The following is a 23841-nucleotide window of genomic DNA, read 5'->3' on the forward strand; positions in this document are numbered from 1 at the left end:
ACACCATTTTTGTGTGTGAGAAAATGTATTTTCAGTCAACTGTAATCAAAGCTTAGTGGCTTTGCATCTGTAAAAGCTGTCTCAGGAAGTACCGAAGCTTCTTTAGTTTCCAAATGTGTGTTTAAATATCCCTTTTTACGTTGAATCTGAATCCGCGGTCACAAAACTTTAACTGGCAGATATAAAAGACGAGCGTTTCATCCGAGCACAAGCAATAATTTGTTTATTTAAGAGTTCTTTGGACAAAGTTTTGCTTTAACAGTGTATCACAAATGTATAAAAGACATTCAACATTAACATCATCGTATATTGACATTATTTCAAGTAATCCCACACTCATTTAGTGACAAAAGATAGAGTATCTGACGGAGAGGGACACTTAGATTTCCCCTTCAAACCCCTACAAACCGCAGGTTGTGGTGTAACTTTGTTGGGCAACAACACTTACAATCAGCCCTGACAATGACAAGAAGTGTCAGGTAGACGATTAAGCAATGTCTGTTAAATCAGATCTCATGACAAGCCAAGCTAATGCAAAGAGGGGTCTTCTTTTTAAAGGGTCTGTGAGGATTATGCATGAATGTACAGAGGCATACAGGAAAGTTCATTTGGAATTAGTTACATTCAACTTTATGCAGCTTTAGACCTTCAGTTCGGTTCGTCTCTGGGCCCATTAGTGCAGTTTTTTGGATTTTGATATCTGTTTTCTTCCATAAAATCCTTGTTTTGCATCTCACGAAGCTGCTTTACGTATCTTTATGTGCAACTCGACATGCTCACAGGAGGTTTCTGTGCATGGTGCAGTCTCAGTTCAGAACATATAATGAATTAAAAGCATCTACATTCAAACCCACTACACGTCTTCCTGCAGAGACTTTATGGGCCATCCTTCAAAATGTTATGTTGTACTATTTAATGAATCAAATGCGCTGGTGTGCAGGGCCATAGCCACAATCTCAGAAATACTGAAGCTGCCCTCTCTAACCCAGAAAATAAGCCTCAAATGTTAATTTATTTGTTTTACATACATTTGATCTATTTAGGTAAATATTACTGCATATTGTCTGTAAACTAAAAAAACTAATTAATTTAATTAACTTTTTATTAAACCCCCACACAGCGATCCTCCAACATAGCTTAGCAGCCACAACTACATATGGTTGGCAGGTCAGCTTCTCCACATGATGAAGGTGTGCATTTGGGAATAGCAATACACATTATGTATGGAATGTATTAAGAGTTTGTACAGGGGTGTTTTGTTACTGTTATTTTTGTATTTTGCTTTTTTCTTACCTTTTTCAAAACCGAAATCACAAGAGTGTAAGCTGCAAATGTTAGCATGTTCAGCTGACTAGCATAACAGGCTACTAAACGCTGCATTTTATTCAAAGGGGCGGGGCCAACTACATCATTTAATCCTGTCACAATCTGTTACGAACGTCCACCTCTTTTAAAAAGCGTCACCTGCAAAAATTAAAAGGTCATCCTCAGATGGTCACGGGGGATTTTAGCTGTAGCATTAGCATACACTGGCTAGCTCCAACTGATGCAATCTGTTTAAGAAGCTGCTTTTTTTTCCCGTTTGAAGACCCGCTGTTTCAGAAAATACAGAACATGCTGAGCGCTAAATTTGCCAGTGTTACCAATGTATCCTGAATGTGTACTGTGTTGCAGGCAAAGAGAGCTCAACAGGCATAGAGACAGTTAACAGGTCTGAAGGCAACGTAAACGTCCCCTTGGTTGCTTCTATAACCGTATCATTTCCAGAAAAAGGAGAGGGGACATGGCACGAGTGTCTCAAGACCTGCCAGCGTGTTCTGCTTCCTTTCTTCATGATTTTTAGAAAACTTTATAACAAGGTCCTTAAAAGTTCAATATGTAAGATTTGGACTGGCTGGTTAACAGTCTAACTTCTTTAGATATCTATGCGAGCTCTTTGAAGCAACATCAAAAGCGTTTCTTCTTCACATACTGCTGATAATTTTGGTTAGTTTTTGACTGCTTTAAACTGAAAGACTTACACATTGCACCTTTAATACATGACAATGATGAATCTAGATGTTGGACTCTCCTGCTGCTCCCTCCTCGGCTCCGTGCAGGTGCCGCTGTGACAGGATGTGTTTGAGAGTGTCCAGCTCCTGTGTCAGCTGCCCTATCCTCATCTGCAGCTTCTGGTTTTCCTCCTGCAGCTGCTGGGCCCTCTGCTGGGTCAGCAGGATCCTCCTGCGGGCCTTGTCCCGGCTCTTCCTCACAGCGATGTTGTTCCTCTCGCGTCGCAGTCGGTACTCTGTGCTGTCCTTGCTGATGCTCCTCTTGTTGACCGGGGCCCGCAGAGCTGGCAGGAGGAAGGAGGAGAAGTCCTGGAGGCCAGAAACACAAAATGTGTAGAGCTGTGTTGGATGATTTTCACAGTCAGAAAGAAAACATTTTTAAACCTATTATCCACATATGAATAATCACGCTCACAAACACACACCTGCTGAGTGTTGACGTGGCTCTGGCTGTGGTTTGTGCTCCCCGCGCTCGAGGTGTTGCTGAGACAGGGAGTGGTGTACGGCAGGTAGGACAGTCCCATCATCTGCTCAGCCACTCTGTCATCGCTGCCCCCTCTCACCAGCCCCTGAGACTGGCTGTACGATATCATGTCCATGTGGGTCAGCTGATTGGTCGATCCGGCGTGGTTGGAAGTTGTAGGGTTCAGGCTCTGGGTGTGTGGGTGGACCTGGCCTGGGTATGCCCACTCCTGGATGACAGAGGACACCCTGGAATCAGACATCTGGAGGGATCAGACAGAGGAAAAGATTAGGTTTATCTTTTATTAAGTTGCTACTTTGTTCGTCTACGTCACTACATGTGAGGGACATTTTACTCCATTACATCTATCTGACAACTGTAGTTAGTAGTCACTTAGCACATTAAGATTTAACATGCAAAACTTGCTTTGTAATGATAAAAACACATCATTTTATTATCTCCAGTTCAACCAACCACAATAAAAGGCTGCTTATGTGTTATTGTCCTGGTTATAATAATCAAAACGTATATATCTCCTAATTTAAGTCCCTGAAAGTCCCAATATTTAAGTAAAATATCTTGATATTTCCTTTTCTTTTTCATAGTTCTTCTTTTCAGATGAAAGCAGTTATGTCAGATGTTAATAAGTCTGTCAGAAGTTTCGGTTGTAGGCAAGAAAATAACGTTACCTTGACAATTTAACCAAAAAAATATTAGTATTTTTTTTCCAGTGTAATAATTAGATTTTTGATAATAAAAGTTACAAATGACATATTCACACTTGGAAACAAAAATACAGTGACAACTTAGAAGTTAGGAGTATCGTAACACTGTCAGAGCAGAAACAGTTGCTCAATTTATTTAACAGTCTTCTGACAGATATCTCATCAGGAACAATTCCAATAATCAATTAATTATCTCTTATTATCTCTCAAGTCTTTTTATTAGCTAATACTATTATTGAAAACTTTGTGCCTCAAGGTTTTGGACTTTTGTCATGATTCTGACTTTTGTAGACTGAACAATCAATCAATAAACAGAGAGAATAACCGGCAGATTAACTGACCATTAAATTAATTGTTTCATGCTTCCCAACAATAATCAAAAACTTATCAACGTAAAGACTAAACTGCAAAGTAAAAACTAAGCTTGCTCATAACATTTGACAGAAACGCTGTCAGTATGAATATAGTTGTAACCTATGATTATTGCCGTTCCCTCTTTATTCTTCATGTCCTCTTTTTAAACTGATCTGCACAGTTTTAAATAGAAAATAGAGACTTTATATTAAAACCTATTTAACCTGATCTAAATGAATCCTTCTTTTGCTTCGCTGCTTTATGTTCAGAGAGACGTACTCAGTGGAACTCAGTGACCGGTCACATCATAACTATCAGAGTAAAATCCAACCACCTCTGCTTTTAATTCTTCCAATGTTTTTTTTTTTACTCAAATGGTCATTGGATGAATTCCATTGATCTAAAGTCTGAATGGATTTCTACATGCTCTAGGAAAGTTATGATCTGACTTACCATGACTTAGCTCTCTCTGAATATTCTTCAAGTTTCTCTGACAGTCTGACTGGAACTGGTTTGAACAGCAAGGAGACAGAGACAGGTACCCCTGAGATTATCTCACCATCACTTCCTCTCTCCCTCTCTCTCTCTCTCTCTCTCTCTTCCTCTCTTCCTCTCTCTCAGCTACAGGTCAATTTATATGATTTATTAATGAATAAGGCATTTTATTGAAGGGCTTTCCGTTCTTTCCCCCCACTACCACACACTTGTTTACTTGTCACAGTGCGATATGATCTCTAATATTTTAACAGTGCGAAACTGGTTCCAGCAAAACCAAACGCCAGGCTGCTGTCACTCAGCGGCTTCCGTAGTTACACCCAAATCAAAATGGCTGCCCCTGTTGACAACGTGAGTTTATCTTAGCTAGCTTCTCGTTTAGAAAACACGTATTGTCTTTGTCTTTGTACAGTCTATGTAAACACAGTAGTCCGTTTTGATGATGTGATTTGTATTCTGAAACTGTCTTTGGCAGATGAAAGCGAGTGATAATAGTTGTTCTGTGTTGAATAACGTAAGCTAGCCGGCTAGCCACTGGCTAAGTTTTTAGCAGCCTTCCGACTACATTTCCCACATTTAGCAAGTGTTGCAGGGCAGTTTTGACATGTAATTTTACTTTTTTGACAGGATTTAATTGAAAGTGATTTGCCCAAAGCTGTGCAGCTGCTGCATAGTCTCACAGAACAGGTAAGAACGAGCTGTCTGTAATATTGTTGTAATAATAGTGTTTGTTAATAGAGAGTTAGTGAGTTCTTCTGAAAGTAATTGAAACTATAAGAACGCATTAATATGCATACTTTGTTCTCATAGTTCTTGTGTTATGTTACTTGAGTTAAGGGACCATGAAGTGATGTTGTGTCTCTCTCACTGTGGTTTCACATCCCAGACTGCTTGTTGTGTACATGTGATTCCTCACCGTGGCTCCTTTTCCTCATCAGGTGGCCTCAGTCACCAGTCATGTCCGTGAGCTGCTTAACCAAGTCAAAGATGGAGCATTTAAGACCTCAAAGGTGAGCAGGGACTAAATCAGAACCAGGGTAGTTTATCATACCTTGTACATTTGTTGCCACAGTGTTGTTTCATTTCAAGTTTCCATTAGGTTTCATGTGTGTCAGGACCGTATGTTTGTTAAATAGTCAGATTGACCGTCACAAAAAGTTCATCATAGTCAATTTCCATTGTTAGGAAATCATGAATTGAGATAATCGTGAATGCGAATGACTAAGGAAAGCTGTCTCGCTCACTGACATACAGTCCTACAGTGTCCCCTGGTTTATTTTGTATTGCCTGAAAGTTAAATCGGATGTATGCAAAGGCTTACAGCATCCAAACTGAGGTGTAGAGGTCCTCTTTATGTGTGCAGGGGGACCTTTTTCTTTATGATTCATGATTACTTTATATAAGATTATATGATTGTATTTTCACTAGAATAATCTGTATCTGTGAAGCAATAATATGAAGGTTAAAGTAGATCAAGTGTGTTTAAGTGCAATTTCAGTCTTGCTTTTCAGGTATTAAGAATGCTGTGATGATTACCAGGTTAATATTGTGAATCACAACTATGTTGGAAGGGAATTGTGACATGAAATGTTCAAATCCTCCTGTGCTTACAAGCAACAACAACAAATGGCTTCCTTCATTCTAACTACTATTACAAGCTCTTTTTTTGTTTTTTGTTTTTGTGTCATGCATATACAGTGCCCTATCCTCGCGGGTTTGCAAGACACCAAAAATACAGTTGCAAGAGTTTTTTACATTTCATTACAAAATTACGCTTATTTTGCCGATTGGTCTTAAACAGAACATTTTCCACCTTCCCTCCCTTGCTTGGCAAAGAAAATCTGCCACAAAAAGGCTCCCTTCATGAAGCACGCCTCAAGTGTTTCATAATCATCCAACCAAAACAAATCAGAATAGATTGAGGACATTTTTAGTAAAAGGTGGCTCTTACATTGACATAGGCAGAACAACAAGACAAGCAATTTACCTCATTGTCAATTTTAAATATCACACAACAAAGTCTGTTCTCTTTGTTAAGAGAACTTTCATCACTTCAGTAAGTCAACTAAGGCATTTTCCTATTTTCCTTGCACGGATTTGTATTATTTGTCCAAGTTAGGACTTACCCTTAAACATTCAAAGTGTTTGGACAGTGTGGGTCTGGTGTTTGACACATGGATACAGTCCAATGTGCTAGCTTGTTTTGACCATGCTTCTTTGTAATGTAGGTTGTGACCATGCGCATTCATATTCCTGAAAAGCGTTGTGTTGTCTGACATGTACGTGAAATAAATGGTTTTCTAATACTCTCTGACCCAGGTCGGCCTCCACGCAGCCCTCTCTGACTCCCTGTCCGTCCTCTCTCCCTGCAGGGTTTGTCTTTCTTGGACCTTCGCTACCACCTGCTGCTCTTCTACCTTCAAGACCTCACTCACCTGATCGGCATCAAAACAGAGGGAGGCAAAATAAAAGACAGCGAAGCCTTGAACAGAGTGGTCACCATCAGAACGGTGAGATGATTGTGGAGACTGACCACTTGGTAATACATTTAGTTTGTTCTCGTCCGTCCAGCTGACGCGCTGCTTTTCCATCCTGGTTTTTAAAGGTGCTGGAGAAGATGCGACCGCTAGACCACAAACTCAAGTACCAGATTGACAAACTATTGCGCACAGCTGTCACCGGCAGTTTAGGTGAGGCTGGTTTTGTGCTGGTTGCAGTGAATGCATCCAACAATGATCTGATTTTTTAACCTTGCTTTAACTTAAAAGATATGATTTGCAGGACAAATATTAGACTTCGGTTTCACACCTTCATGTTTCACAGGCTTCAGTAGATATATGTTGATTCTTGTTTTGATGATTTCAGCTGAAAATGATCCGCTGCAGCTGCGACCTAATCCTGAGAATCTCATCAGCAAAGTAAGTGCCGAAGATTGTGATTATTTTCAATTTTATGTTTTTATTTGGCTGGCACACTTCATAATACATGTATTTATTTATCGACTGTATTGAATGAATCTGCTAAAAAATAAAATTGTAAGAATATTGTGTTGTCTTAAAGCTTTCAACACATTTAACTGTTACCATGACTGACTTTCCTCATGTGCTTAATCAACTAGTTGAGTGAATCTGAGGAGTCTGAAGGTGAAGACGAGAGTAAGACGGAGAAGAAAGCAGCCCACTCTAGTGGCAGGAAATATGTACCACCAAAGATTGCTGCAGTGCATTATGGTAATGTCCTGTCTTCTTTGTTCTTAATTCTGACTTTAGCTGATGATTGAGAATTATAGTTTCTTCTTTGGTTGAGTGTTTCTGTGGAAGTTAAGTACACTGTTTGGACTGAAGTACGACACTTAGCAGCTGCCGTGTTGATCTCGGTCATTGAGAAGGCACTAAGCTGTGCTGTCTTCTACTGCTGCTCTAATGTATCAAAATAAAGACCAACACAAATTCCCTTCTCATGCCGTTCCCTTCAGACGGCGACATGACTGAGGCGGACAGGAAGAAGGCTCAGGCAGAGCGTCAGAAGCGGGCGGCCCTCAGAAGCAATGTCATCCAGGAGCTGAGGCAGCAGTACAGCGACGCTCCAGAGGAGATCAGGGATAGGCGAGACTTCCAGAGCGAGCGGGAGAGCCGCGATGAGCTCCACAGGTGTTTATTTATCTACTGTATTTAAGCAGGCGGACGCATGGCGTTGAAAGCATGCGTGGGTAAACGATGTAAGGCAGGCCAAATCAACCACTTTGTCAGAGTTACAACAACTAACAACTATTTAGGAATCACCAGTATAAGAGTAATTACACATTTTATGTGCCTAGCAACCGACATAGCTTTGTACATGTGCGTTTACAATTTCCCATCACCATTTTTTTTTTTTTTTTCCCCCAGGAAAAAATATGAGGAGTCGATGATGGTGCGTCTCAACATGCCCAAAAAACAGAAGAACAGCAAAAAGAGAGGCGTGATGTCCATGTCGGGCATGCTGAGCGGTATCACACACTTCGGTGACATCTCAGCACTGACAGGAGGCGAGGGCGGGCAGGTGAGCTTGCAGCGACATCACCAAGGAGTCTTATTTCACTTACTGAGCTAGGTTGAAACACTGCTGATGGGGAAACATTTGGATATATCAATTGAAATCCATGTTCAGGGTGGGTGTGGAGAGATATTTAATGGGAGTTTCGCTCAGGTGGAGGAAGGCTCTGGTCAAAGAGTCGAGGCTGACCTGATTACTTGCTCTGATTATTAAGCCACTTGGGCAGCCACCAGCAGACAGCAAGTGTTGGACAGAACTTATCTGGTGATTTTGAGCTGGCAGAGCTTTACTCTGTGCCTACACAGCTTTGAAATCCCTCTCGATACCGTTTCCTGTCTCAATTAACCGTCTGCTGTTATAACAAGTTCTAATGAGTTGGAGTAATTACTGGCTAACCTCATGCAGATTGTTTGTCCACTGTCGGCACATGTGGAAAAGTCATTTAGCTTAAATGCATTAAAGAGGACTCGGAAAGTCCGTGTGCTATGTTTAGAATTTGTACTGAACATGAGAAGCCATGAAAGGATGTTTCTAACAGGCCCATCTCCGTTTGGTATGAATGGGAGCATTGTGGTCTGTTTTTATTTAGATCACATTCTTAAAGTAGCTGCTGGTTCTGACACATTGTGTTTGTCGGTGCAGGATGGGGAAAGTCGGCCCAAGAAAAAGAAGAAACTGATGAAGAAGAAGACCAAAAGACGAGGTGAGGACATTCAGATGAAACAGATACATTTGTTTTCTGCAATTTACAACACATTTTTAAGTGAACTCTTCGTTTTTTAACTCTGCTGTTGAATTGTCCAACTACTCATTTGTCTCTTAGGTCTGCATTTAGTGTAACACCAGAGCTAATTATGATGTTACGTCATTTTTCAGAACTCCTTTCTTCCAACCAAATGTTCAGGAAATATTAATGTGGTTTTTGTTTCCATATTGTTTTGAGCGTCATTTCTATACATTGTTGAAAAATGGAATAAGGCAATGGTCATTGCTTTTTTCTGCATTAAACTTGTTTCATGTCTTTTCTCTGCAGCTTTTAAAAAGCACAGATAGACCTGAAACATGACGTCCAAATGATGAGGATTTCTTACCAGTGGCCATCATCTTTTTCTTCAGACATGGGGATTTTATTACCAGTAACTGAGTTGTATTACAATAATAAGCTCCCCACCAGCCCTGCATGTTGTACGACTTTGTCATTTAGTTTGTAAAATAAACATTTGCTGTTGACTCTTGGTGTTTGTTTTATTTATCTCCATTAGAGGGCAGTCAAACAGCTGTCAATTAGGACAAAAAACATGGACTTCCCAGCTAATTTCAACATAGCTTCCATTTTTAAAAAATCATCAAATCAAGCCACTGCTAATGTAAAGAGCATTTTAGGACACAGTCATCAAAAATATTGATAGACTTGCAGAGAATCCCATTCAGCTGTTTGACTGCCACACATTTGCTTGAGAAGCAGCCAGATGCTGACGCAAGGCCTAATCACAACCCGGTGCAGCAGGCTCACCAGCCAACTGAGCAGAATGCAAATTTTTCGAGGACACGTGTCACTGGGATGGATACAGTATGATGCAAATAAGTTAACCCTGCTGGTTTGTGTCATTTGTTCATGCAGTTACATCAATGACCTTGTTTACAAAAGACATGTCACAGTAGGAAAAACAAAAGAGTAAGATTCAAGGCTGAACTGTGTCTCAGAGTCCTGGTATTGTGAGCGTCTGTCACGTCTTACTGGGGCATTTCAATAGAACAGCACCATCATTAATATTAGTAACAAGCTTTTCCTGGAATCATCAATGTCTGCTCGGAAAAAAGGCTAATTAGGGAGCTTAAAAGCAACACAATCATTACCTCCCACATTAAAATATCCCTTCATAAAAATGCATCTCAGATTTCAGATATATACAGTAACGTGTGTAGTTAATCATACATTATGTGCCATCAAGTGTTATATAAGTTAACTTCTCAAATATTTAAGAGTTTGCCAGATTAATACATCTTGCTCCAGAGCACTTATTCCATTATACTAATCAATATTATTATTGTTGGGGGACCAATGAAACTGATCAACTTAGAATCAGAGCAACAGTCAGGACAAACTCACCCAGACACAGTCTCATTTTTACACAATGTCTTTATTTTTTTTTTTTCCTAATTACAGACTCATGGGTTAAAAATAAAAATAAAAAAAAGCAAAACATTTGTTCAAACCCACTCCCCCTTTTCAAAAAAAGAAAAAGTCTCCACACAAACCCCACCCATAACTTTCCCCCGCCCTAAAATAACAGCTCCGGCCCACTCCATTTATTAAATTAATAATCAATGCCATTAGCTCGTCAGCCTTCCTCAGACAAGCCGTGACTGCACTGCGCGTCGTCAGAGAAAGGGGGCGCCTTAAGGTCCGCACTGTACACCCCAAAAAACACCCTCGTCTCTGGTCCTGCCTTCCTCACTCTCACGCAAACTTGCCTGCCTGCCACTCAGCTATGTTGGCTTCAGCTCTCTGTATATAAATCATGTGTTGGGTTGGCTGCCTGTTAAGTGCTGCCTGCAGTGTGCTGTGGTGTGTGTTGAACAGGTGTGTGTGTGTCTGCTTGTCTTCCATGTGTATGTGTGTGTGTGTGTGTCATGGGTTGAAGTGTGAAAAGGGACTAAAAGCATCATCAGCGTTTGCTGTTGTAGTAAATGCCCCCTGCGGCGGGCCTGTGGTCGCCCTGCCCCCCTCCCCCGCCCCCCCACACGGACAGGATGGGGTGAGTGTGCATAGCGGGAGCAGAGAGAGAGAGAGACGCTGCGGAGACAGTGGGGGGGGCCGGCGCCACCTGGGGAGGGGTCGTCAGCCTCCACTGGTCCTGAAACCTGAAACGACAAGAAGTGGTCTAATATACAGAGAGAGGAGGGGGGAGGGAGGGGGGAGGAGGAGAGGGAGCACAGAGGGGGACAGGGGGAAAACGGGAAGGGGGGGTGCAGGGATTGCACGAAATAAAAACATTGATGCCTGTCAAAAGAATAAAAGGAGCTTGGGCCATGCCTGAGGTGGAGATGACAGGTATGGACGAGCAGGGGAGGGGTGGCAGCACGACAAAGAGCCCCGCCCATGAGGGAAAGGGGGAAAAAATAAACAAACAAAAAAAAAAACATCTATGTATGTACGATCCCACTGAACACTGAAGGTCCATCTCTGCCCAGAGAGCAGAGAGAAACACAATCCATGGTTTGATGAGGAAGAGAGGGAAGGGGGAAGAAAGCATGAGTTATAAAATGCAGAGGGGGTGAGAGGGGAAGAGAACGGCAGACACAAAGAGGGTTGAGGGGGAGGGTGGGGTGGGTAGGTAATGATATACTCCAAACCACAAACTTAAAACACAACACATACTCTGGCTAGTGGAAGCTTCACATATGTACGATACATTAAAAACAAACAAAAAAATGAATACAGTATCTTTTCTTGTTGCCGTTTCCCCCCACGTTGTTTTTTTTCTTTTCTTTTCTTTTTTTTTTTCCTTGTTGTGGTGGTGGTGGAGGGTGAGTGGGTGGGCCGTGTTGGTGATGGTGTGAAAGCAGGAGGTCACAGCCAGACCAAAGGAGACACATCTGCAGCCTGAGATACCATCATCTTCTCTTTCTTTTTTTCCCCCCCACCTCCCCACCACCCCCCCAAAAAACCAACAGAAAACAAGTAGAGATATCTGCCACCGTATTCTTTCCCCAATGGCCAACTTATACCTTACCAGGGGTGACCGCATCAACCTCCGCACACGCACGCTCACACACAATCGCACACTGCGGCCAGTCAGTCTCTCTGTCCAGGAGTTTTTTTTTTTTTCCTTTTTTGTCTTTTTTTCTCTCTTCTGGGATTCTCTTCTTTTATTGTTGGGGAGGGGGAGGACTTTTTTTCACTGTGTGGTTTTTTTTTTTCTTTTTTCTTTTTTCTTTAAATGGGAACAGAGGGGGAGAGGGTTGATAGTAAGGGAGTGTTGGGGAGGGAGGGGGTGTTTAGTAAGGGGAATACCACGATGTTGTTCGCCCTCGGCCCCTGGAAAAGAGAGAGAAAAAGAGGGTGAGTTTTTTTCTGGTTGGCTTAAGAAGACGGACACCAATTTCCTGGTGTGATAGTAGTATAATAGATAATGTGTATGTGTGTGACTGTGGGCACAGAAAGGGTCTGCTGAAACTTCAGTCCAAGAAGTAAACTGAAGGGGGAAAGCATATATTTATAGATATCAAAACGAATGACAGAATGTTTAGGACATATTCACAAATCACTAAATAGACATGTATACCATCTTAACGGTATTGTGCCTTTGAGCTTACGAGGTGTTTGCGTTACAACAAATCAATCTGGAAAGATAGGCTACAGTGCTGGAAGAAGCTGAAAGCAGCTTTGTCAAGAGAGGAAAAGTTTGATTTCCAGATAGGAGAATAATGATTAGTGTGTGGGTGTGAGGGGACAGCAAAGGCACTCTCTCTCCCTCTTTCTCTCTCTCTGTCTCTCTCTGCGAGAGCCACCTCTGGGGTCACTGTGGGGAAAGACCTGGAGGACAAACAGCACCACACATATACCCCCAGCAGGACATGGTGCACACATATACACACACACACACACACACACACACACACACACACACACACGACAAGTGGGGGGACAACACTACATCATCGTTATACACTCAAAACATTCTGCAACCTCTCCTCCATCTCATACACGCACATCATCATTCAGTGGCAACAGAACACAAAAAGGTCACACTGGGACTGAAACCAGTGGTTATTCGTCTAGATGCTGAGGTCAGGCTGCAGTAATGAACCCTCGTTTCTGGGAGTGAACGCTGGAAAGGTTGGATTTTTGTTCTGTTTGTGTGTGTGTTGTGTGTCTGTGGGGGTTCCTGTACATGCAAGGACATACACTCAACATAAGCACAGAAATCCCAACAGGGTTTTTCCACATCACATGTGTGTCTTCTGGCTCACATAAAAATCTTTGCTTCGACCACGCCAACTTGGGAAGATGATGAGAACAATGATACTGAATGGTTGTTATATTAGAGGAAATACTTTTTGTAATCAGAGGCCAAACATAAAGGACTTCCTTTGTTCTCTGGCTTTCAGTCAGGGTGTGAGGATTAGAGGTGCAAGACAAACGCCGATACTTGGCTCCGTTGTCTTTTAATCTCATTAAATTCTGACAGATCAGGCTCCACTCCAACACCTACTGAGGCCTTGTTCAATCTTAAACTTCTTATAAACAGAGCCAATCAACACTTTTAATAAAACATATTCCTTGGACTGTGAATGCAGGGCCACAGCCAGACACGTCTTCCCAAGCACACGACGGGTCAATGCAAAGATTCTGAACTGAACCCACCATGTGTTTCTCGTCACCATGGATGTGTTCCCGCAACAAGAGAAGGCACCGGTGGAAAAAAAAAAGTGTTATGTGGTTCAGATCTGAGCCTGATTCTGCTCAACTGCAGCACTTAAGTAGACTAATGATGAATTCCTGACACAGCAACTAAACAGCACTTCTACTCTCCTCTGCAAGAAGTGATCAAGGCCAGTTCAAGTGGAACAACTCTGCTTCTCTGCATGCTACTCCCTGTGGGTGACTATTACATTTTAAGTGATGCTGTGAGATAATGGGAAGATACACTATGCAGTTATCAGTAATACTCTTGAGGGCGTTTTCCATGATTCTTTGACAGTTTTTCTACAGTAAGGTTAATATTGGCAACACCACAAATTCCATTCACCCTGGCTCACTCTGTATCTGTTAACTTCTGAGTGTGTTTTTAAAAGCCTGGTGGATGGGATGTCAAATTGTGCCCAAGTATCCTTAAATAACTGCAAATAAGTCAAACAAAACTTTAAAGTTCAATAGTCCCAATACGTGAAACCTTTACATTCAAATCAACTTGAAGCCTTTAAAGTTAGACGTGACAAGGTCTTCCAGATAATTAACTACTCATAGACAGCAGGACTTTCATATTCTGGAGACTTAATTTAATATAAAACCTTCTCAGCTCTCCCCCTTCTCCACATGTCTGTGTGTGCCTTGTCCTGCAGCTCAGGCCAAATCCCAGTGAGTAAACTGGCAGGGTTAGGGTTTCTTGGTATGTGTGGGAGTGGCTGGAGTAAGTACACAGAGCGATTAGAGAGATTCTGACCTTGAATTTCAGACACTTTCTCACACAAAGGAATGAATAGAGATGTAACCCTTTCTTGTGTGTGTGTGTGTGTGGTTTTTTTTATTAAGGCAGCCTCGCTGAAATGGGAGTTTATTGCACAAATATTTAAGTCAAGAGAAAGGGCGAAAATGAACCAAGAGAAACACAGGAGATAACATGGGCTAAAAGGGGGCTTGTTGGAAGAACTTGGCAAAGTGTTAAATCACTGAAAGAAAAGACCTCTGCATGAAGGTCTTTAGGATTGTTTCAAAATAGGGGCTAGCTGTTCTTGTAAATGGTCTTTGTTGAACATTATGTAATAAGTTACAGTCTTAAGGTTTCAGATGCTTTGCAGGGTGACCAAATCAGAATCTCTCTGTCTCACAGCTCAGTGCATGTGTGGAGAAGTTGGCATGCTGATCAGCGTGTTTGGCAACACATCTCCTTTCTCTGTCTCAACGGAAAAATAAACAAGATGGCCCCACAGATAGAGCTCAGTGGGGTTTATATGGAGTTTACGGTGTAGCCTTGATTTCTCGCTGCCGTCAGGGGATAGCCACAGTTTACACAAATGAGCACTAGGTTATGTACTTCACTTGCACTCACAACAGCCTCTCAGATTATTTCTGTATCATCTCATTTATAGAAACGGCGCAGCTCGAGTTATCTGCCAAGTGTTTTAATCACATGCTGTAAACACGCAAAGTTTTCAGTGACAAACCCCATGTGGCCTTGCAGTGAGACTAGACTACACAGACTCACAGAGCCCCACTGCAGAGCTCTGATGTGAAGACCATTGAACAGTGTAGGTAGAAGGCCACTAGAAACCCAGTGCACAAGACTCTGATCAACACCAGGCCTTTTCTGTCCAATGTGTATCACAATGACGAGCAGCTAACAGGTCTATAAAAACAAAAACACTCCAAGCACCACTGTGAAAGTTTCCCACTGCAACAGCTTTTGAACATAAAAGTGATGAGACGGAGCATCGAACATAACTGCCAAAATGCTGCAGGTCAATGTACTGATCATCACAGAGCCAGAACCTCTTGTTTAAATGCTCCCTCCTGCCATAAAATTACAATTGACATCCCAATATCTCCACAAGAAATGAGAAGCATTCAGTGCAGCCACCAGAGCTTTGCACCAGTAACTTTCTGTTATCATTAAGTTGCAGGAGATCGCACTGGCACTAACCCAAACGTTGTGTATGAACAGCCTGGGAAGAACAAACTGATGTGCACCGAGTCTGTTTGCCTCTCCTGAAATGTGGCATGCAGTGAGCCCCTCCGTCCCAGAACTGGTGCGATTTCTAAACTGACTACATTGCACATTAGTGCTCCAGTGTTTCTATTTTGGTGTCTAATCCAATCCATCTCTCAATAAAGTCAATACCATGATGACATATGGTTGATGTTCTAACACATCTGAGACTTACTGTAGCATTTACACACTGCACACAGAATTCAGATCTAAGAATAAATGTGTAAAGACCTTTGGAAATGTTACCTCCTCTTCAATGACGATGCTCAGATTGATTTTTCTGGCACGTCTGTACCTACCTTCTCTATTCTGCCCTATCAGTAAGGAATTTTGCTCTTCCATCTCAGTTCTCAGCTTATTTTCTTGCCCTGTTTTAAATGTGACCAACAACCTTTCTTACAGGATTCTATCCATCCAATTACATCTTGAGTGAAAACACAGAACCTGGACAACAATGTGCACCAAGAAAGATGACAAATGTCATCCACTGGACAAATTGAGCCATCCTCAATCAGTGTATTGGCCAAAAATATTTGTCATCTAATTAAAAAGCTTCACAGTCAGGCTCGTTGCTGTGAGCAGGCTCAGCAGAAAGTCGTAGACAGACTCATTTTCTCCAGTGGGAGAGAGCATGGTGCAACCATACTGGTCACAGAGTTTCTGATTAATGAACCCCATCCTTATTTCCATGCAAGTTTTCCTATTAAATATATGAAATTGATGTAATCAGTTATTCCTCCAATCGAACAATCAGCTTCCACATCCTCTTCTTGTGGTAAAATATGAGAAGAGGTCAGTGTAAACCCCGACTATAACAGAGGGCCAAAGCGGTGAATATTCTAATGATGATGTACTGCCTCATTTGTCCTGTCCTTTCTCTTCAGTGTAAACCTTTGAGTGAGGTGCAGTGCATGCAGGTGTAGTGTTCTCCCAGTGTCGAAAGTGAGGCTTCTCGGCGTCAGCTCACCTGAAGGCCCGTCCTCTGCCTCTGGGTGGTGTGTAGCCGCTGTAGTAGCGTGCACGCGACGAGAAGCTTCCTCCCCGTGACCTGAACCGAGCCCGTGGGAAGCCGCGGTCTGTGGTGCTGATGCCTGGTCTGTTTGTTCTCTTGGCGCCCACCTGGGGAGCAACAATCAAGCAAAGCAGTGTTAAACATCAAGTATTGCGATGTTGGCTTTTGTGTTTTTAGATTTTATAGGAAGTGCTAATACATTTGAATACATTTCATAAAATAAAATATTACTTCAAACTTGGAAATATCAGATCTACATACAGCCAATACAAACAACCCCCATTTTTTCTGGCGGGACCTTTGGACAAAAAAAACCAAAAAACAAACAAACTCTTGTTTGCTTATGTAGGTCATATCGAGGGATTGGTATTAAATTAAGTGTTTCCTAACCAGTTAAGAGTTCCTTGTAGTTTATGTTTTGTTAAGAGATTTTATATCAGTGGTTAAAAAATCAAGTGCAAAAGTGACAAAAGTTTATGAAACCATTTCATTCAAACCAAACTGCACATCAGTAAGTGTCAATACTGCAAAAACTTCATAATCAAAAGAGTCATCATTAACAAAAGCTAACAGAGAGCTCGTTAATAAACAAACCTTCTATTCTGTTAGTGTGAAACAAGAATGTAGATTTTGAACATGTGACGAAATTTCTGTAAGTACAAAGGAGACTGTACCCTCTCAGCCAATCAACAACGCACCAAACCTACCAGAGCTGGCAGAGTGATCAAAGTAGTGTTTGTCACTGTCACTCCAAGCTGCAGTATCAGCTAAATTTAGCCAACAGTCTCTATTCTGCAATGGTGTTGTTGCAGCAGCAGTCATTGTAATTAATCTGTATCATTTTTCCATTTATTCAAAAGTATTTTGGGTTTGACAGCTCACAATGATGAAGTCATAGTTTCTGAGGACTAGAGGGAGAGAATGCTTGTTTGTGCTTCTTGCTAAGAGAAAGTGAAATTGTCATGTTGCTCTTTCCTCATTTCCTCTCACAACAGTGTCACTTTTCTTTTCATTCTGACATGTTAATTACCTAAATTTTACTGAGGACCTTTCAGTATGAAGCTGAAATGTGAAAATGTCTCACCTTTATCTGTCTTCCTCTGAAAAGGGACTCGTCCAAAGCCATGGCTGTCCTAACAGACTCTTTGTCTGCAAACTCAATATAGGCAAACCTGAAGAAGGAGAAATAATCAGTCAGCTACAAAAGTGTATTTAAATGCAAATAATAATGCTATTAATATAATTAATAACAACAACAACGGCAACTTCAAATATGACAGCTGCAGTATTTTTATTTATTACAGACAAACAATATTCTTGTATTTACAAAAAACATCTAAATTGGTGATGGAAAACATTCTTCGTATGATGATCAACAGTCTATATGACGTTACAAGCTAGCCCTGGTGGGATTCGATGTGACTTATTTATTATACAGAAGAAGGTTTGCTGACTGCAACAGCTTTCTTTAATATCTTTATTTAAATTACGAGAAAGATGCCACCAGAACTCACAAAATGTTTGTGGTTCAAATCTGGTCCCGGCCAACTGTTACTGTTGAGCCCAAGCTTTATTTTGACAAAAGCAAATTCAACCACCCAGCTCTGGTGAAACTACATAATCTGTATTGATGCATCACACAAAGCTGTCCACCCACAGCAGGGTTTTGTATTGTTTCTCTGCAAACAGTGTGACTTTCATATATTTGCAACACACGACTGATAACCACCCCTCCACTGATTCATGCAGTGGATAAGGAAAAGGTACAGTTAAGTGACAGTGTATTACCCCTTGGGATGCCCTGTGTATTTGTCACATAGGATGGTGACTCTGTTTACTGAACCACAGCCATGAAAATGAGCCTCGAGCTCTTCTGCCGTGGCACCATAGTCAACCTGAGGAAAGAGATGATGAAGGTAAACACGAGGAGAGCTAGTCAACCTTAAAATCAATATTTCAATTATTTTTCATCAGCTTAAGCTTTAATATTTACATCGATGTATATCTATGAGGAGACACAAGGTGGACAAAGAGTCAAATGTTTTATATTAGACAGGCTGTTCAAAACTTTGTCAAGGAATGAGGCAATAAAAGACAAATAACTATAGAGACAGACAGCAATGAAAATGCAACTGTCAAGTACAGTCTTGATAGGAAGCATTTCCCGCTTGGAGTTTCCATTGCATGAAATCACAGTACATTGAATATTTTACAGTAAATTAGGTCAGAAGTCCTTGACAAACCAAACAAAACTCTTTCTAAAAAAACACTCTAAATAACACCAAAAGTTTAAACAAACCCACTGTTTTTTTAACAATTCAGCCCATTTATTTTACAGGTGTTGGCAGTGTTACCGAGTCAGTTGTAAATAAAGTGAGATCACCTTTGTGTAATCACAGTGGGACAAGTGATCACAGGTCAATTGTACCCACTTCTGTAAGCTCAAACTGCTGTTTGGTAAATTTCCTAAAATGAAATCTTAATTGGAAAAATAAGGGCAAAAAAAAAATGTGATAATAACTCTGCCAGCAGGAGGCTGGCCTAAAAAAAGTGTCAATGTGAAGCTACTGAAAGGCAACTCTGAGGAAGCAACAGGGCTCCATGCCTGAGACTGGAGACACTGTGCAGTGTTCATAAAGGAACTGTTGGGTTTTTCAGGTGATTTAGCAGTTACAGCTTTATGGCAGAGTAGCCAAGATAAAGCTATTGTTTGCTAAAAGACGCACAGCAGACTGAAACTTCACTGGAATAGAGTTCCATGTTCTTTTTGTGATCAGCTCTGTGGTAATCGTACTCCATGCCATTTTGGCTCAACCAAATTGGTGCACTTAGGACTCATTTGCCAGCCTACCACACAGCCATTTAAATATAACACAGATTTAGAATGCATCTTGAATGTGCTCTGAATACTTAAAATCATCTATATACAGTCCTGGAGTAACCACAACTGTAATCAAATCAAGCATTTGTTGCAGGATTTCAAGATTGTTTTCCACTTAGTTCAAGTTGCCATGTTATTTCAGAGCTTGAGTGGTTTTGCAGAGAAAAAAAAATTAGGAAAAACTTCAGAGTCCAGATGCAGAAAGTTGATACCAATCTTCAGACTCACAAACAAACTGTTCAATCTTTCAAACCACTAAAACCATGCCAAAGTTAGAATGGTTTTTTTTTGTAGGGACTTTTTCTTAAAGAATTACATTTTTGCTCTTAGTCGTCATCCCAAGAATTGTTAAAGGAAACATGACAATGTGGCCAAAATAGCAACTATGTATGAGACAACAGAGAGACAGTTACTCACATTTCCGACATAAATAGATCTGCCATCTGCTTCCATCTTTTCCTCGATGGACATGATGACGGGGCCGACTGCATAGAAGGGGAGAAAATACAAAATCTACATGAGCATGTTGTGTAAAATTTAATAAAAACTCAAACATTCAGTTATTCAAAAAATTTGATTCAATTGACAAGAATGAACATTGTATTTCTTGTATGAGGTCAGAGCTGAGAGATGCCGGCAGGTTTTTGTAATATCCAAAATTGGTGTACAGTTACAAAGGCTCTTAAATTAAAAATCAAAACTAAAGGTTGCAGTGTTTTAGACTAACTCTTAAGTACTGCATGAGTCCATTATTCTGTTTCTTGTATTTTTGTTTTCAAAACTTGCTTACTAAACCATGACTTTATATTTATTTCAGTATTAGTATTATTTCAAGCCTGAAATGATATTGAAATTTCTTTTTAAAAAAAACAAACACAAAAGGTAAAATATTTTTGAAAGGTAAAACTGAGTTTGGTAACAAGTGGCTGCAGTAATGAATTTGTGGTGTGAGATATTTTTTTTTAAGTATGCACAAAAGCCAACAATATGATTATTTCAAGATTCTGGTATTCTTCCTCCATTGGAAAATTTGACTGTAGAGAGAAAGAGAGAGATAGGAAATGTGGACAGATGTGAAGAAAGACGAGGTCTTTGTCTCTCAAAAAACAAACAAAAACACACCTGGTGGGGGGCTGAGATTCATCTGTTTCTCCACCTCGTTCTGTAGCTCCTTCAGCTTCTCTGCCTCTTCCTCCATCTCTCTCACCCGGGCTTTGATTGCCTCCAGCTCCTGGAACACAAAGACGAATTCCATTGCAGCCGTGAGTCCATCATAAGCACACTACAACCATACAATGTGGATGACTGCTATGCACCACTCACAGTCTCAATCTAAATAGAAGGAAGTCTGTGTGTGGTTCTGTCCAAGTCGAAACATTGAGACAACTTTCATCTAAAAGTGTCCTTTCTGACTGGTCCATCGCCCTCACTAGAATGGTGATGTTTCTGTCCCTTCGTGTTTTTACAGTGCTTTCTGTATCCATCAAGCTTAAATTTGGCAGCAATTGCTTCATACAACTTGAAAGTGTACCTTAAAAGCATTTAAAGACGGATTTCTGACAAGAAATTAAAGAGATGTATATAAAATCCTGCTAGAAACTGATACTGTAATAATGGTAATTTACGTAAAATATGTATATATGCTGGGTCATCACATCCATTGGTTGGTAGTTAAAATATTTTTATAGGCTACATTCTTTAAACAGACCAGCTACATTTATTTGCCCAATGAAAATATTTAGTTGCATTTGACAAAATTTAGGCTCATTTGGCCCAAAAAGATGCAGCAAGGAAACAAAAGTATAAACATATGTAAACATAAAGGTAATCAATACAGTTTTACACATGTTCATTGTTTCAAGTGGTTTGCCATGCAAAAATACAAATACTGAGAATATCTACCTATATTTCTGTTATCGATATTTCTTCCTAATATCGCTTTAGGCTCATGCACCTGAGGATGATAATTTGCCATGATTTGTTTTACACTATTCATGTCAATCAATGACTGCTACGGTTTTAATATAATTAATATCTAATTGAGAGCCATTTTGGGGCATGTATTTGGGCTGTGATTATGGTCAGGTCTGAGGCCAGAAGTTGAACTGAACGAAACAATCGCTGCCAAAAAAATTCAATATTCCTGTGGTGAATACAGAGATGGCTGTGTCCTCACGTGGGAGCGGACCCTCCTGTCTGACTGTGGTGCACTGCAGCACAGTGGGAGTCATTCCAGCTCCATCCAGGGCTGTTGCCTGTGCTGACAGGATTTGTAATGTAAAGGCTCTTTGTGCGACTGGGTGCACTGACACAGACAGCCCATATTAAATGCAGGTCTTCTAACCAGAACCAGAGGAGAGTAACAACTGCACCGTGTCATACCGCACGAGATAATAATGGCACCATCCTTTCCCTCAGTCCTATTATATATTATCATTATTATTAGCAGTATCATATGTCAACAACCTTAAGCTTCATGCATTATAGTCCTGAGAATGATCCGCATTCACACAAACACTGTTAAAATAAGCCCTCTGACACCGACACGTTGGAGCTCCATTTTTGTCGCATATTCAGTGCAAGCTCTTTCACTCCCCTCCCTTCTCTCGTTCTCCTTGCCCTAGCAAAAACACTGAAGGATGCAAACCCAGCCCCTCAAATACCGCAACCCCCTGTTTCTGCGTTGTATGCCGCGCTCTCGCTACCCGACACACAGCACTACAGCCCACCTGGACATGCTGCATAGGCATTCCCAGGGAAAAATGCGCTTGTGTGCAGGTGGTGTCAGAATTTTTTTAATTATGCCGACAAACGCCGATTGTGCATCTTGAACCATTACACAGGGCACAGCAAATCCTGTGTGCCACCGATGCGCGACACCAAATGTCGTCCAAAATAAATGACAAAGATGGTCAGGTGCATGTCTGCCATCTCCACCCTAGCTTTGTTAAATTCAGCTAGCTTGCTAGCCAGTCAGAATCCTATTATCGCATTGTAACAAATCTAGCAGACAGGCTAATAGTAATTGGTCCCAGCAGCTTAAGGTGCAAAGTCCGCATTATATCTCGTGACTAGTCATTACGGTTGACAGGTCCTCTGGTCATCTTGATGCTGCTGCTCGCGATAAGCTAATGTTAGCCTGCTGTCGGTCGGTCATTTGCATGTGCACACACCGGTGCTTGAAATGCAGCAGCAGCAGCCAGCATAATGGTGAAGTCAAATGGAATTTTTTAAAAAAATGTCATTACCGTAAGCAGGTCGCCTTCTAAAGCGGGTAGACTCGCACAGCGGCGGCTAATGGCGGCGGCCTGTCCCACCCTCGCCCCTAACTGTCTCCTGCATCTCCGTCTCGCATTTTTTTGCGACGAGGATTCACCCCCCAACGGCTCGAACTGCTCCCTGGCGCAGAGAAACTGGCACCGCTGTTGCGCCAAGATGGCTGCCGACATCACGCATGTCACCACCCATTTCTACTGCACTGCGTGAACCACAATGGCGGTTGATATTGCCCTGGCGATAGCAGCAACGCACACGGCATGTGACTCAAGATTTGTGGAAAATATAACACCAAATCGGTTGCCTGTATACATTTACTATTCCAAATGGGACGTAACGTGTGTCCTGGTGCTCATGTGGGCTCCAACAGCCGAAACAATGCCCTTCACTTACCGGGTCTTCAATTGCGGCCTCTCCCTCTTCTAACCCCGGTTCCTCGTCACCGACACCCGGGTCTTCCAGCTCGGGATGTCCGGGGTCTGAATCTAGTAGAGATTCCTCCGCCAGTCCGTTACCGAACTCCGCCATCGCCCTGTTCCAACTGTGAAGTTACCAACACGCCTCGTGGCCAAACCAACGTTGCAGGCCCCTACTCACACACAAGGGGGTAGAGTGAGCGGGGCGGCGAAAAGAAAAAAACGGCGGAAAACGCCGCTTAGTAAAGTTAAAATGGGGAATAAAATGCTAGCTACAGTCCCAGCCAGTACTCAAACTGCATGCCACGATTACTACGGACTCCGGTTTCACTCACTACCTTTACGCAACGGTCCTAAATTACGACAGAGAACCTAGTTTATTTACTTAAATGAGTGTATAAAAAAGGCGAGGACTCTACGCGAGCGCGGCGGCGTCCCTTCAGTTCAGAAATGGAAGCCGGGGGCGGAGTCATGTATCACTGCGGGCGTAAAACTCTCAATCCTATTCGTCGGCGTATCATTCCAGACAAGCCTCTTTGGTGTCTGCCACGTTCCTATTGGATGATCGCGCAAGACTTTCCGGTTCCCAAATCGCATGTGTGCTTTTAATTGGATTACGTTTCTGTCGATCATATCTCTGTCAGTCTTAAGTAGAATAGCGAAGCCAATTGTTCGGCAAATTAATTCCAGGCACATTGAA

At 41.6% G+C, this 23841-nt stretch overlaps 3 protein-coding genes across 6 annotated transcripts; 1 reads left to right on the forward strand and 2 right to left on the reverse strand.

Annotated features, from left to right (window-relative positions):
• Nucleotides 1-200: 200 nt before the first annotated feature.
• On the reverse strand, nucleotides 201-4319 carry cebp1 (CCAAT/enhancer binding protein (C/EBP) 1). Its single transcript, XM_030397840.1, has 3 exons — nucleotides 4047-4319; nucleotides 2477-2776; nucleotides 201-2360 (listed from the first exon to the last, which is right to left on the reverse strand). Exons 1-3 carry the CDS (start codon nucleotides 4047-4049, stop codon nucleotides 2055-2057), a joined length of 609 nt encoding a protein of 202 aa, XP_030253700.1. The 5' UTR covers nucleotides 4050-4319; the 3' UTR covers nucleotides 201-2054.
• A 61-nt stretch (nucleotides 4320-4380) lies between these two features.
• On the forward strand, nucleotides 4381-9353 carry ngdn (neuroguidin, EIF4E binding protein). 2 transcript variants are annotated; one of them, XM_030397839.1, is made up of 11 exons: nucleotides 4381-4439; nucleotides 4716-4775; nucleotides 5027-5098; nucleotides 6461-6598; nucleotides 6694-6778; nucleotides 6954-7006; nucleotides 7207-7318; nucleotides 7564-7738; nucleotides 7976-8129; nucleotides 8766-8826; nucleotides 9157-9353. In XM_030397839.1, exons 1-11 carry the CDS (start codon nucleotides 4419-4421, stop codon nucleotides 9174-9176), a joined length of 951 nt encoding a protein of 316 aa, XP_030253699.1. In that variant the 5' UTR covers nucleotides 4381-4418; the 3' UTR covers nucleotides 9177-9353. The 2 variants fall into 2 exon arrangements, with proteins under 2 accessions (XP_030253699.1, XP_030253698.1); XM_030397838.1 differs by lacking the exon at nucleotides 4381-4439 and adding an exon at nucleotides 4549-4602.
• A 965-nt stretch (nucleotides 9354-10318) lies between these two features.
• pabpn1 (poly(A) binding protein, nuclear 1) lies at nucleotides 10319-23611 on the reverse strand. Of its 3 annotated transcripts, none has more exons than XM_030397841.1 (7): nucleotides 23119-23611; nucleotides 20572-20680; nucleotides 19867-19934; nucleotides 18357-18463; nucleotides 17653-17740; nucleotides 16524-16675; nucleotides 10319-10988 (listed from the first exon to the last, which is right to left on the reverse strand). In XM_030397841.1, the coding sequence occupies exons 1-7, from the start codon at nucleotides 23251-23253 to the stop codon at nucleotides 10793-10795; spliced, it is 855 nt and encodes a 284-aa protein (XP_030253701.1). In that variant the 5' UTR covers nucleotides 23254-23611; the 3' UTR covers nucleotides 10319-10792. The 3 variants fall into 3 exon arrangements, with proteins under 3 accessions (XP_030253701.1, XP_030253704.1, XP_030253702.1); XM_030397844.1 differs by lacking the exon at nucleotides 23119-23611 and adding an exon at nucleotides 22698-22858; XM_030397842.1 differs by lacking the exon at nucleotides 10319-10988 and adding an exon at nucleotides 11268-12165.
• Nucleotides 23612-23841: the final 230 nt, after the last annotated feature.

Source organism: Sparus aurata, chromosome 19, assembly GCF_900880675.1.
Source record: "Sparus aurata chromosome 19, fSpaAur1.1, whole genome shotgun sequence".
Classification (NCBI taxonomy): Eukaryota; Metazoa; Chordata; class Actinopteri; order Spariformes; family Sparidae; genus Sparus; species Sparus aurata.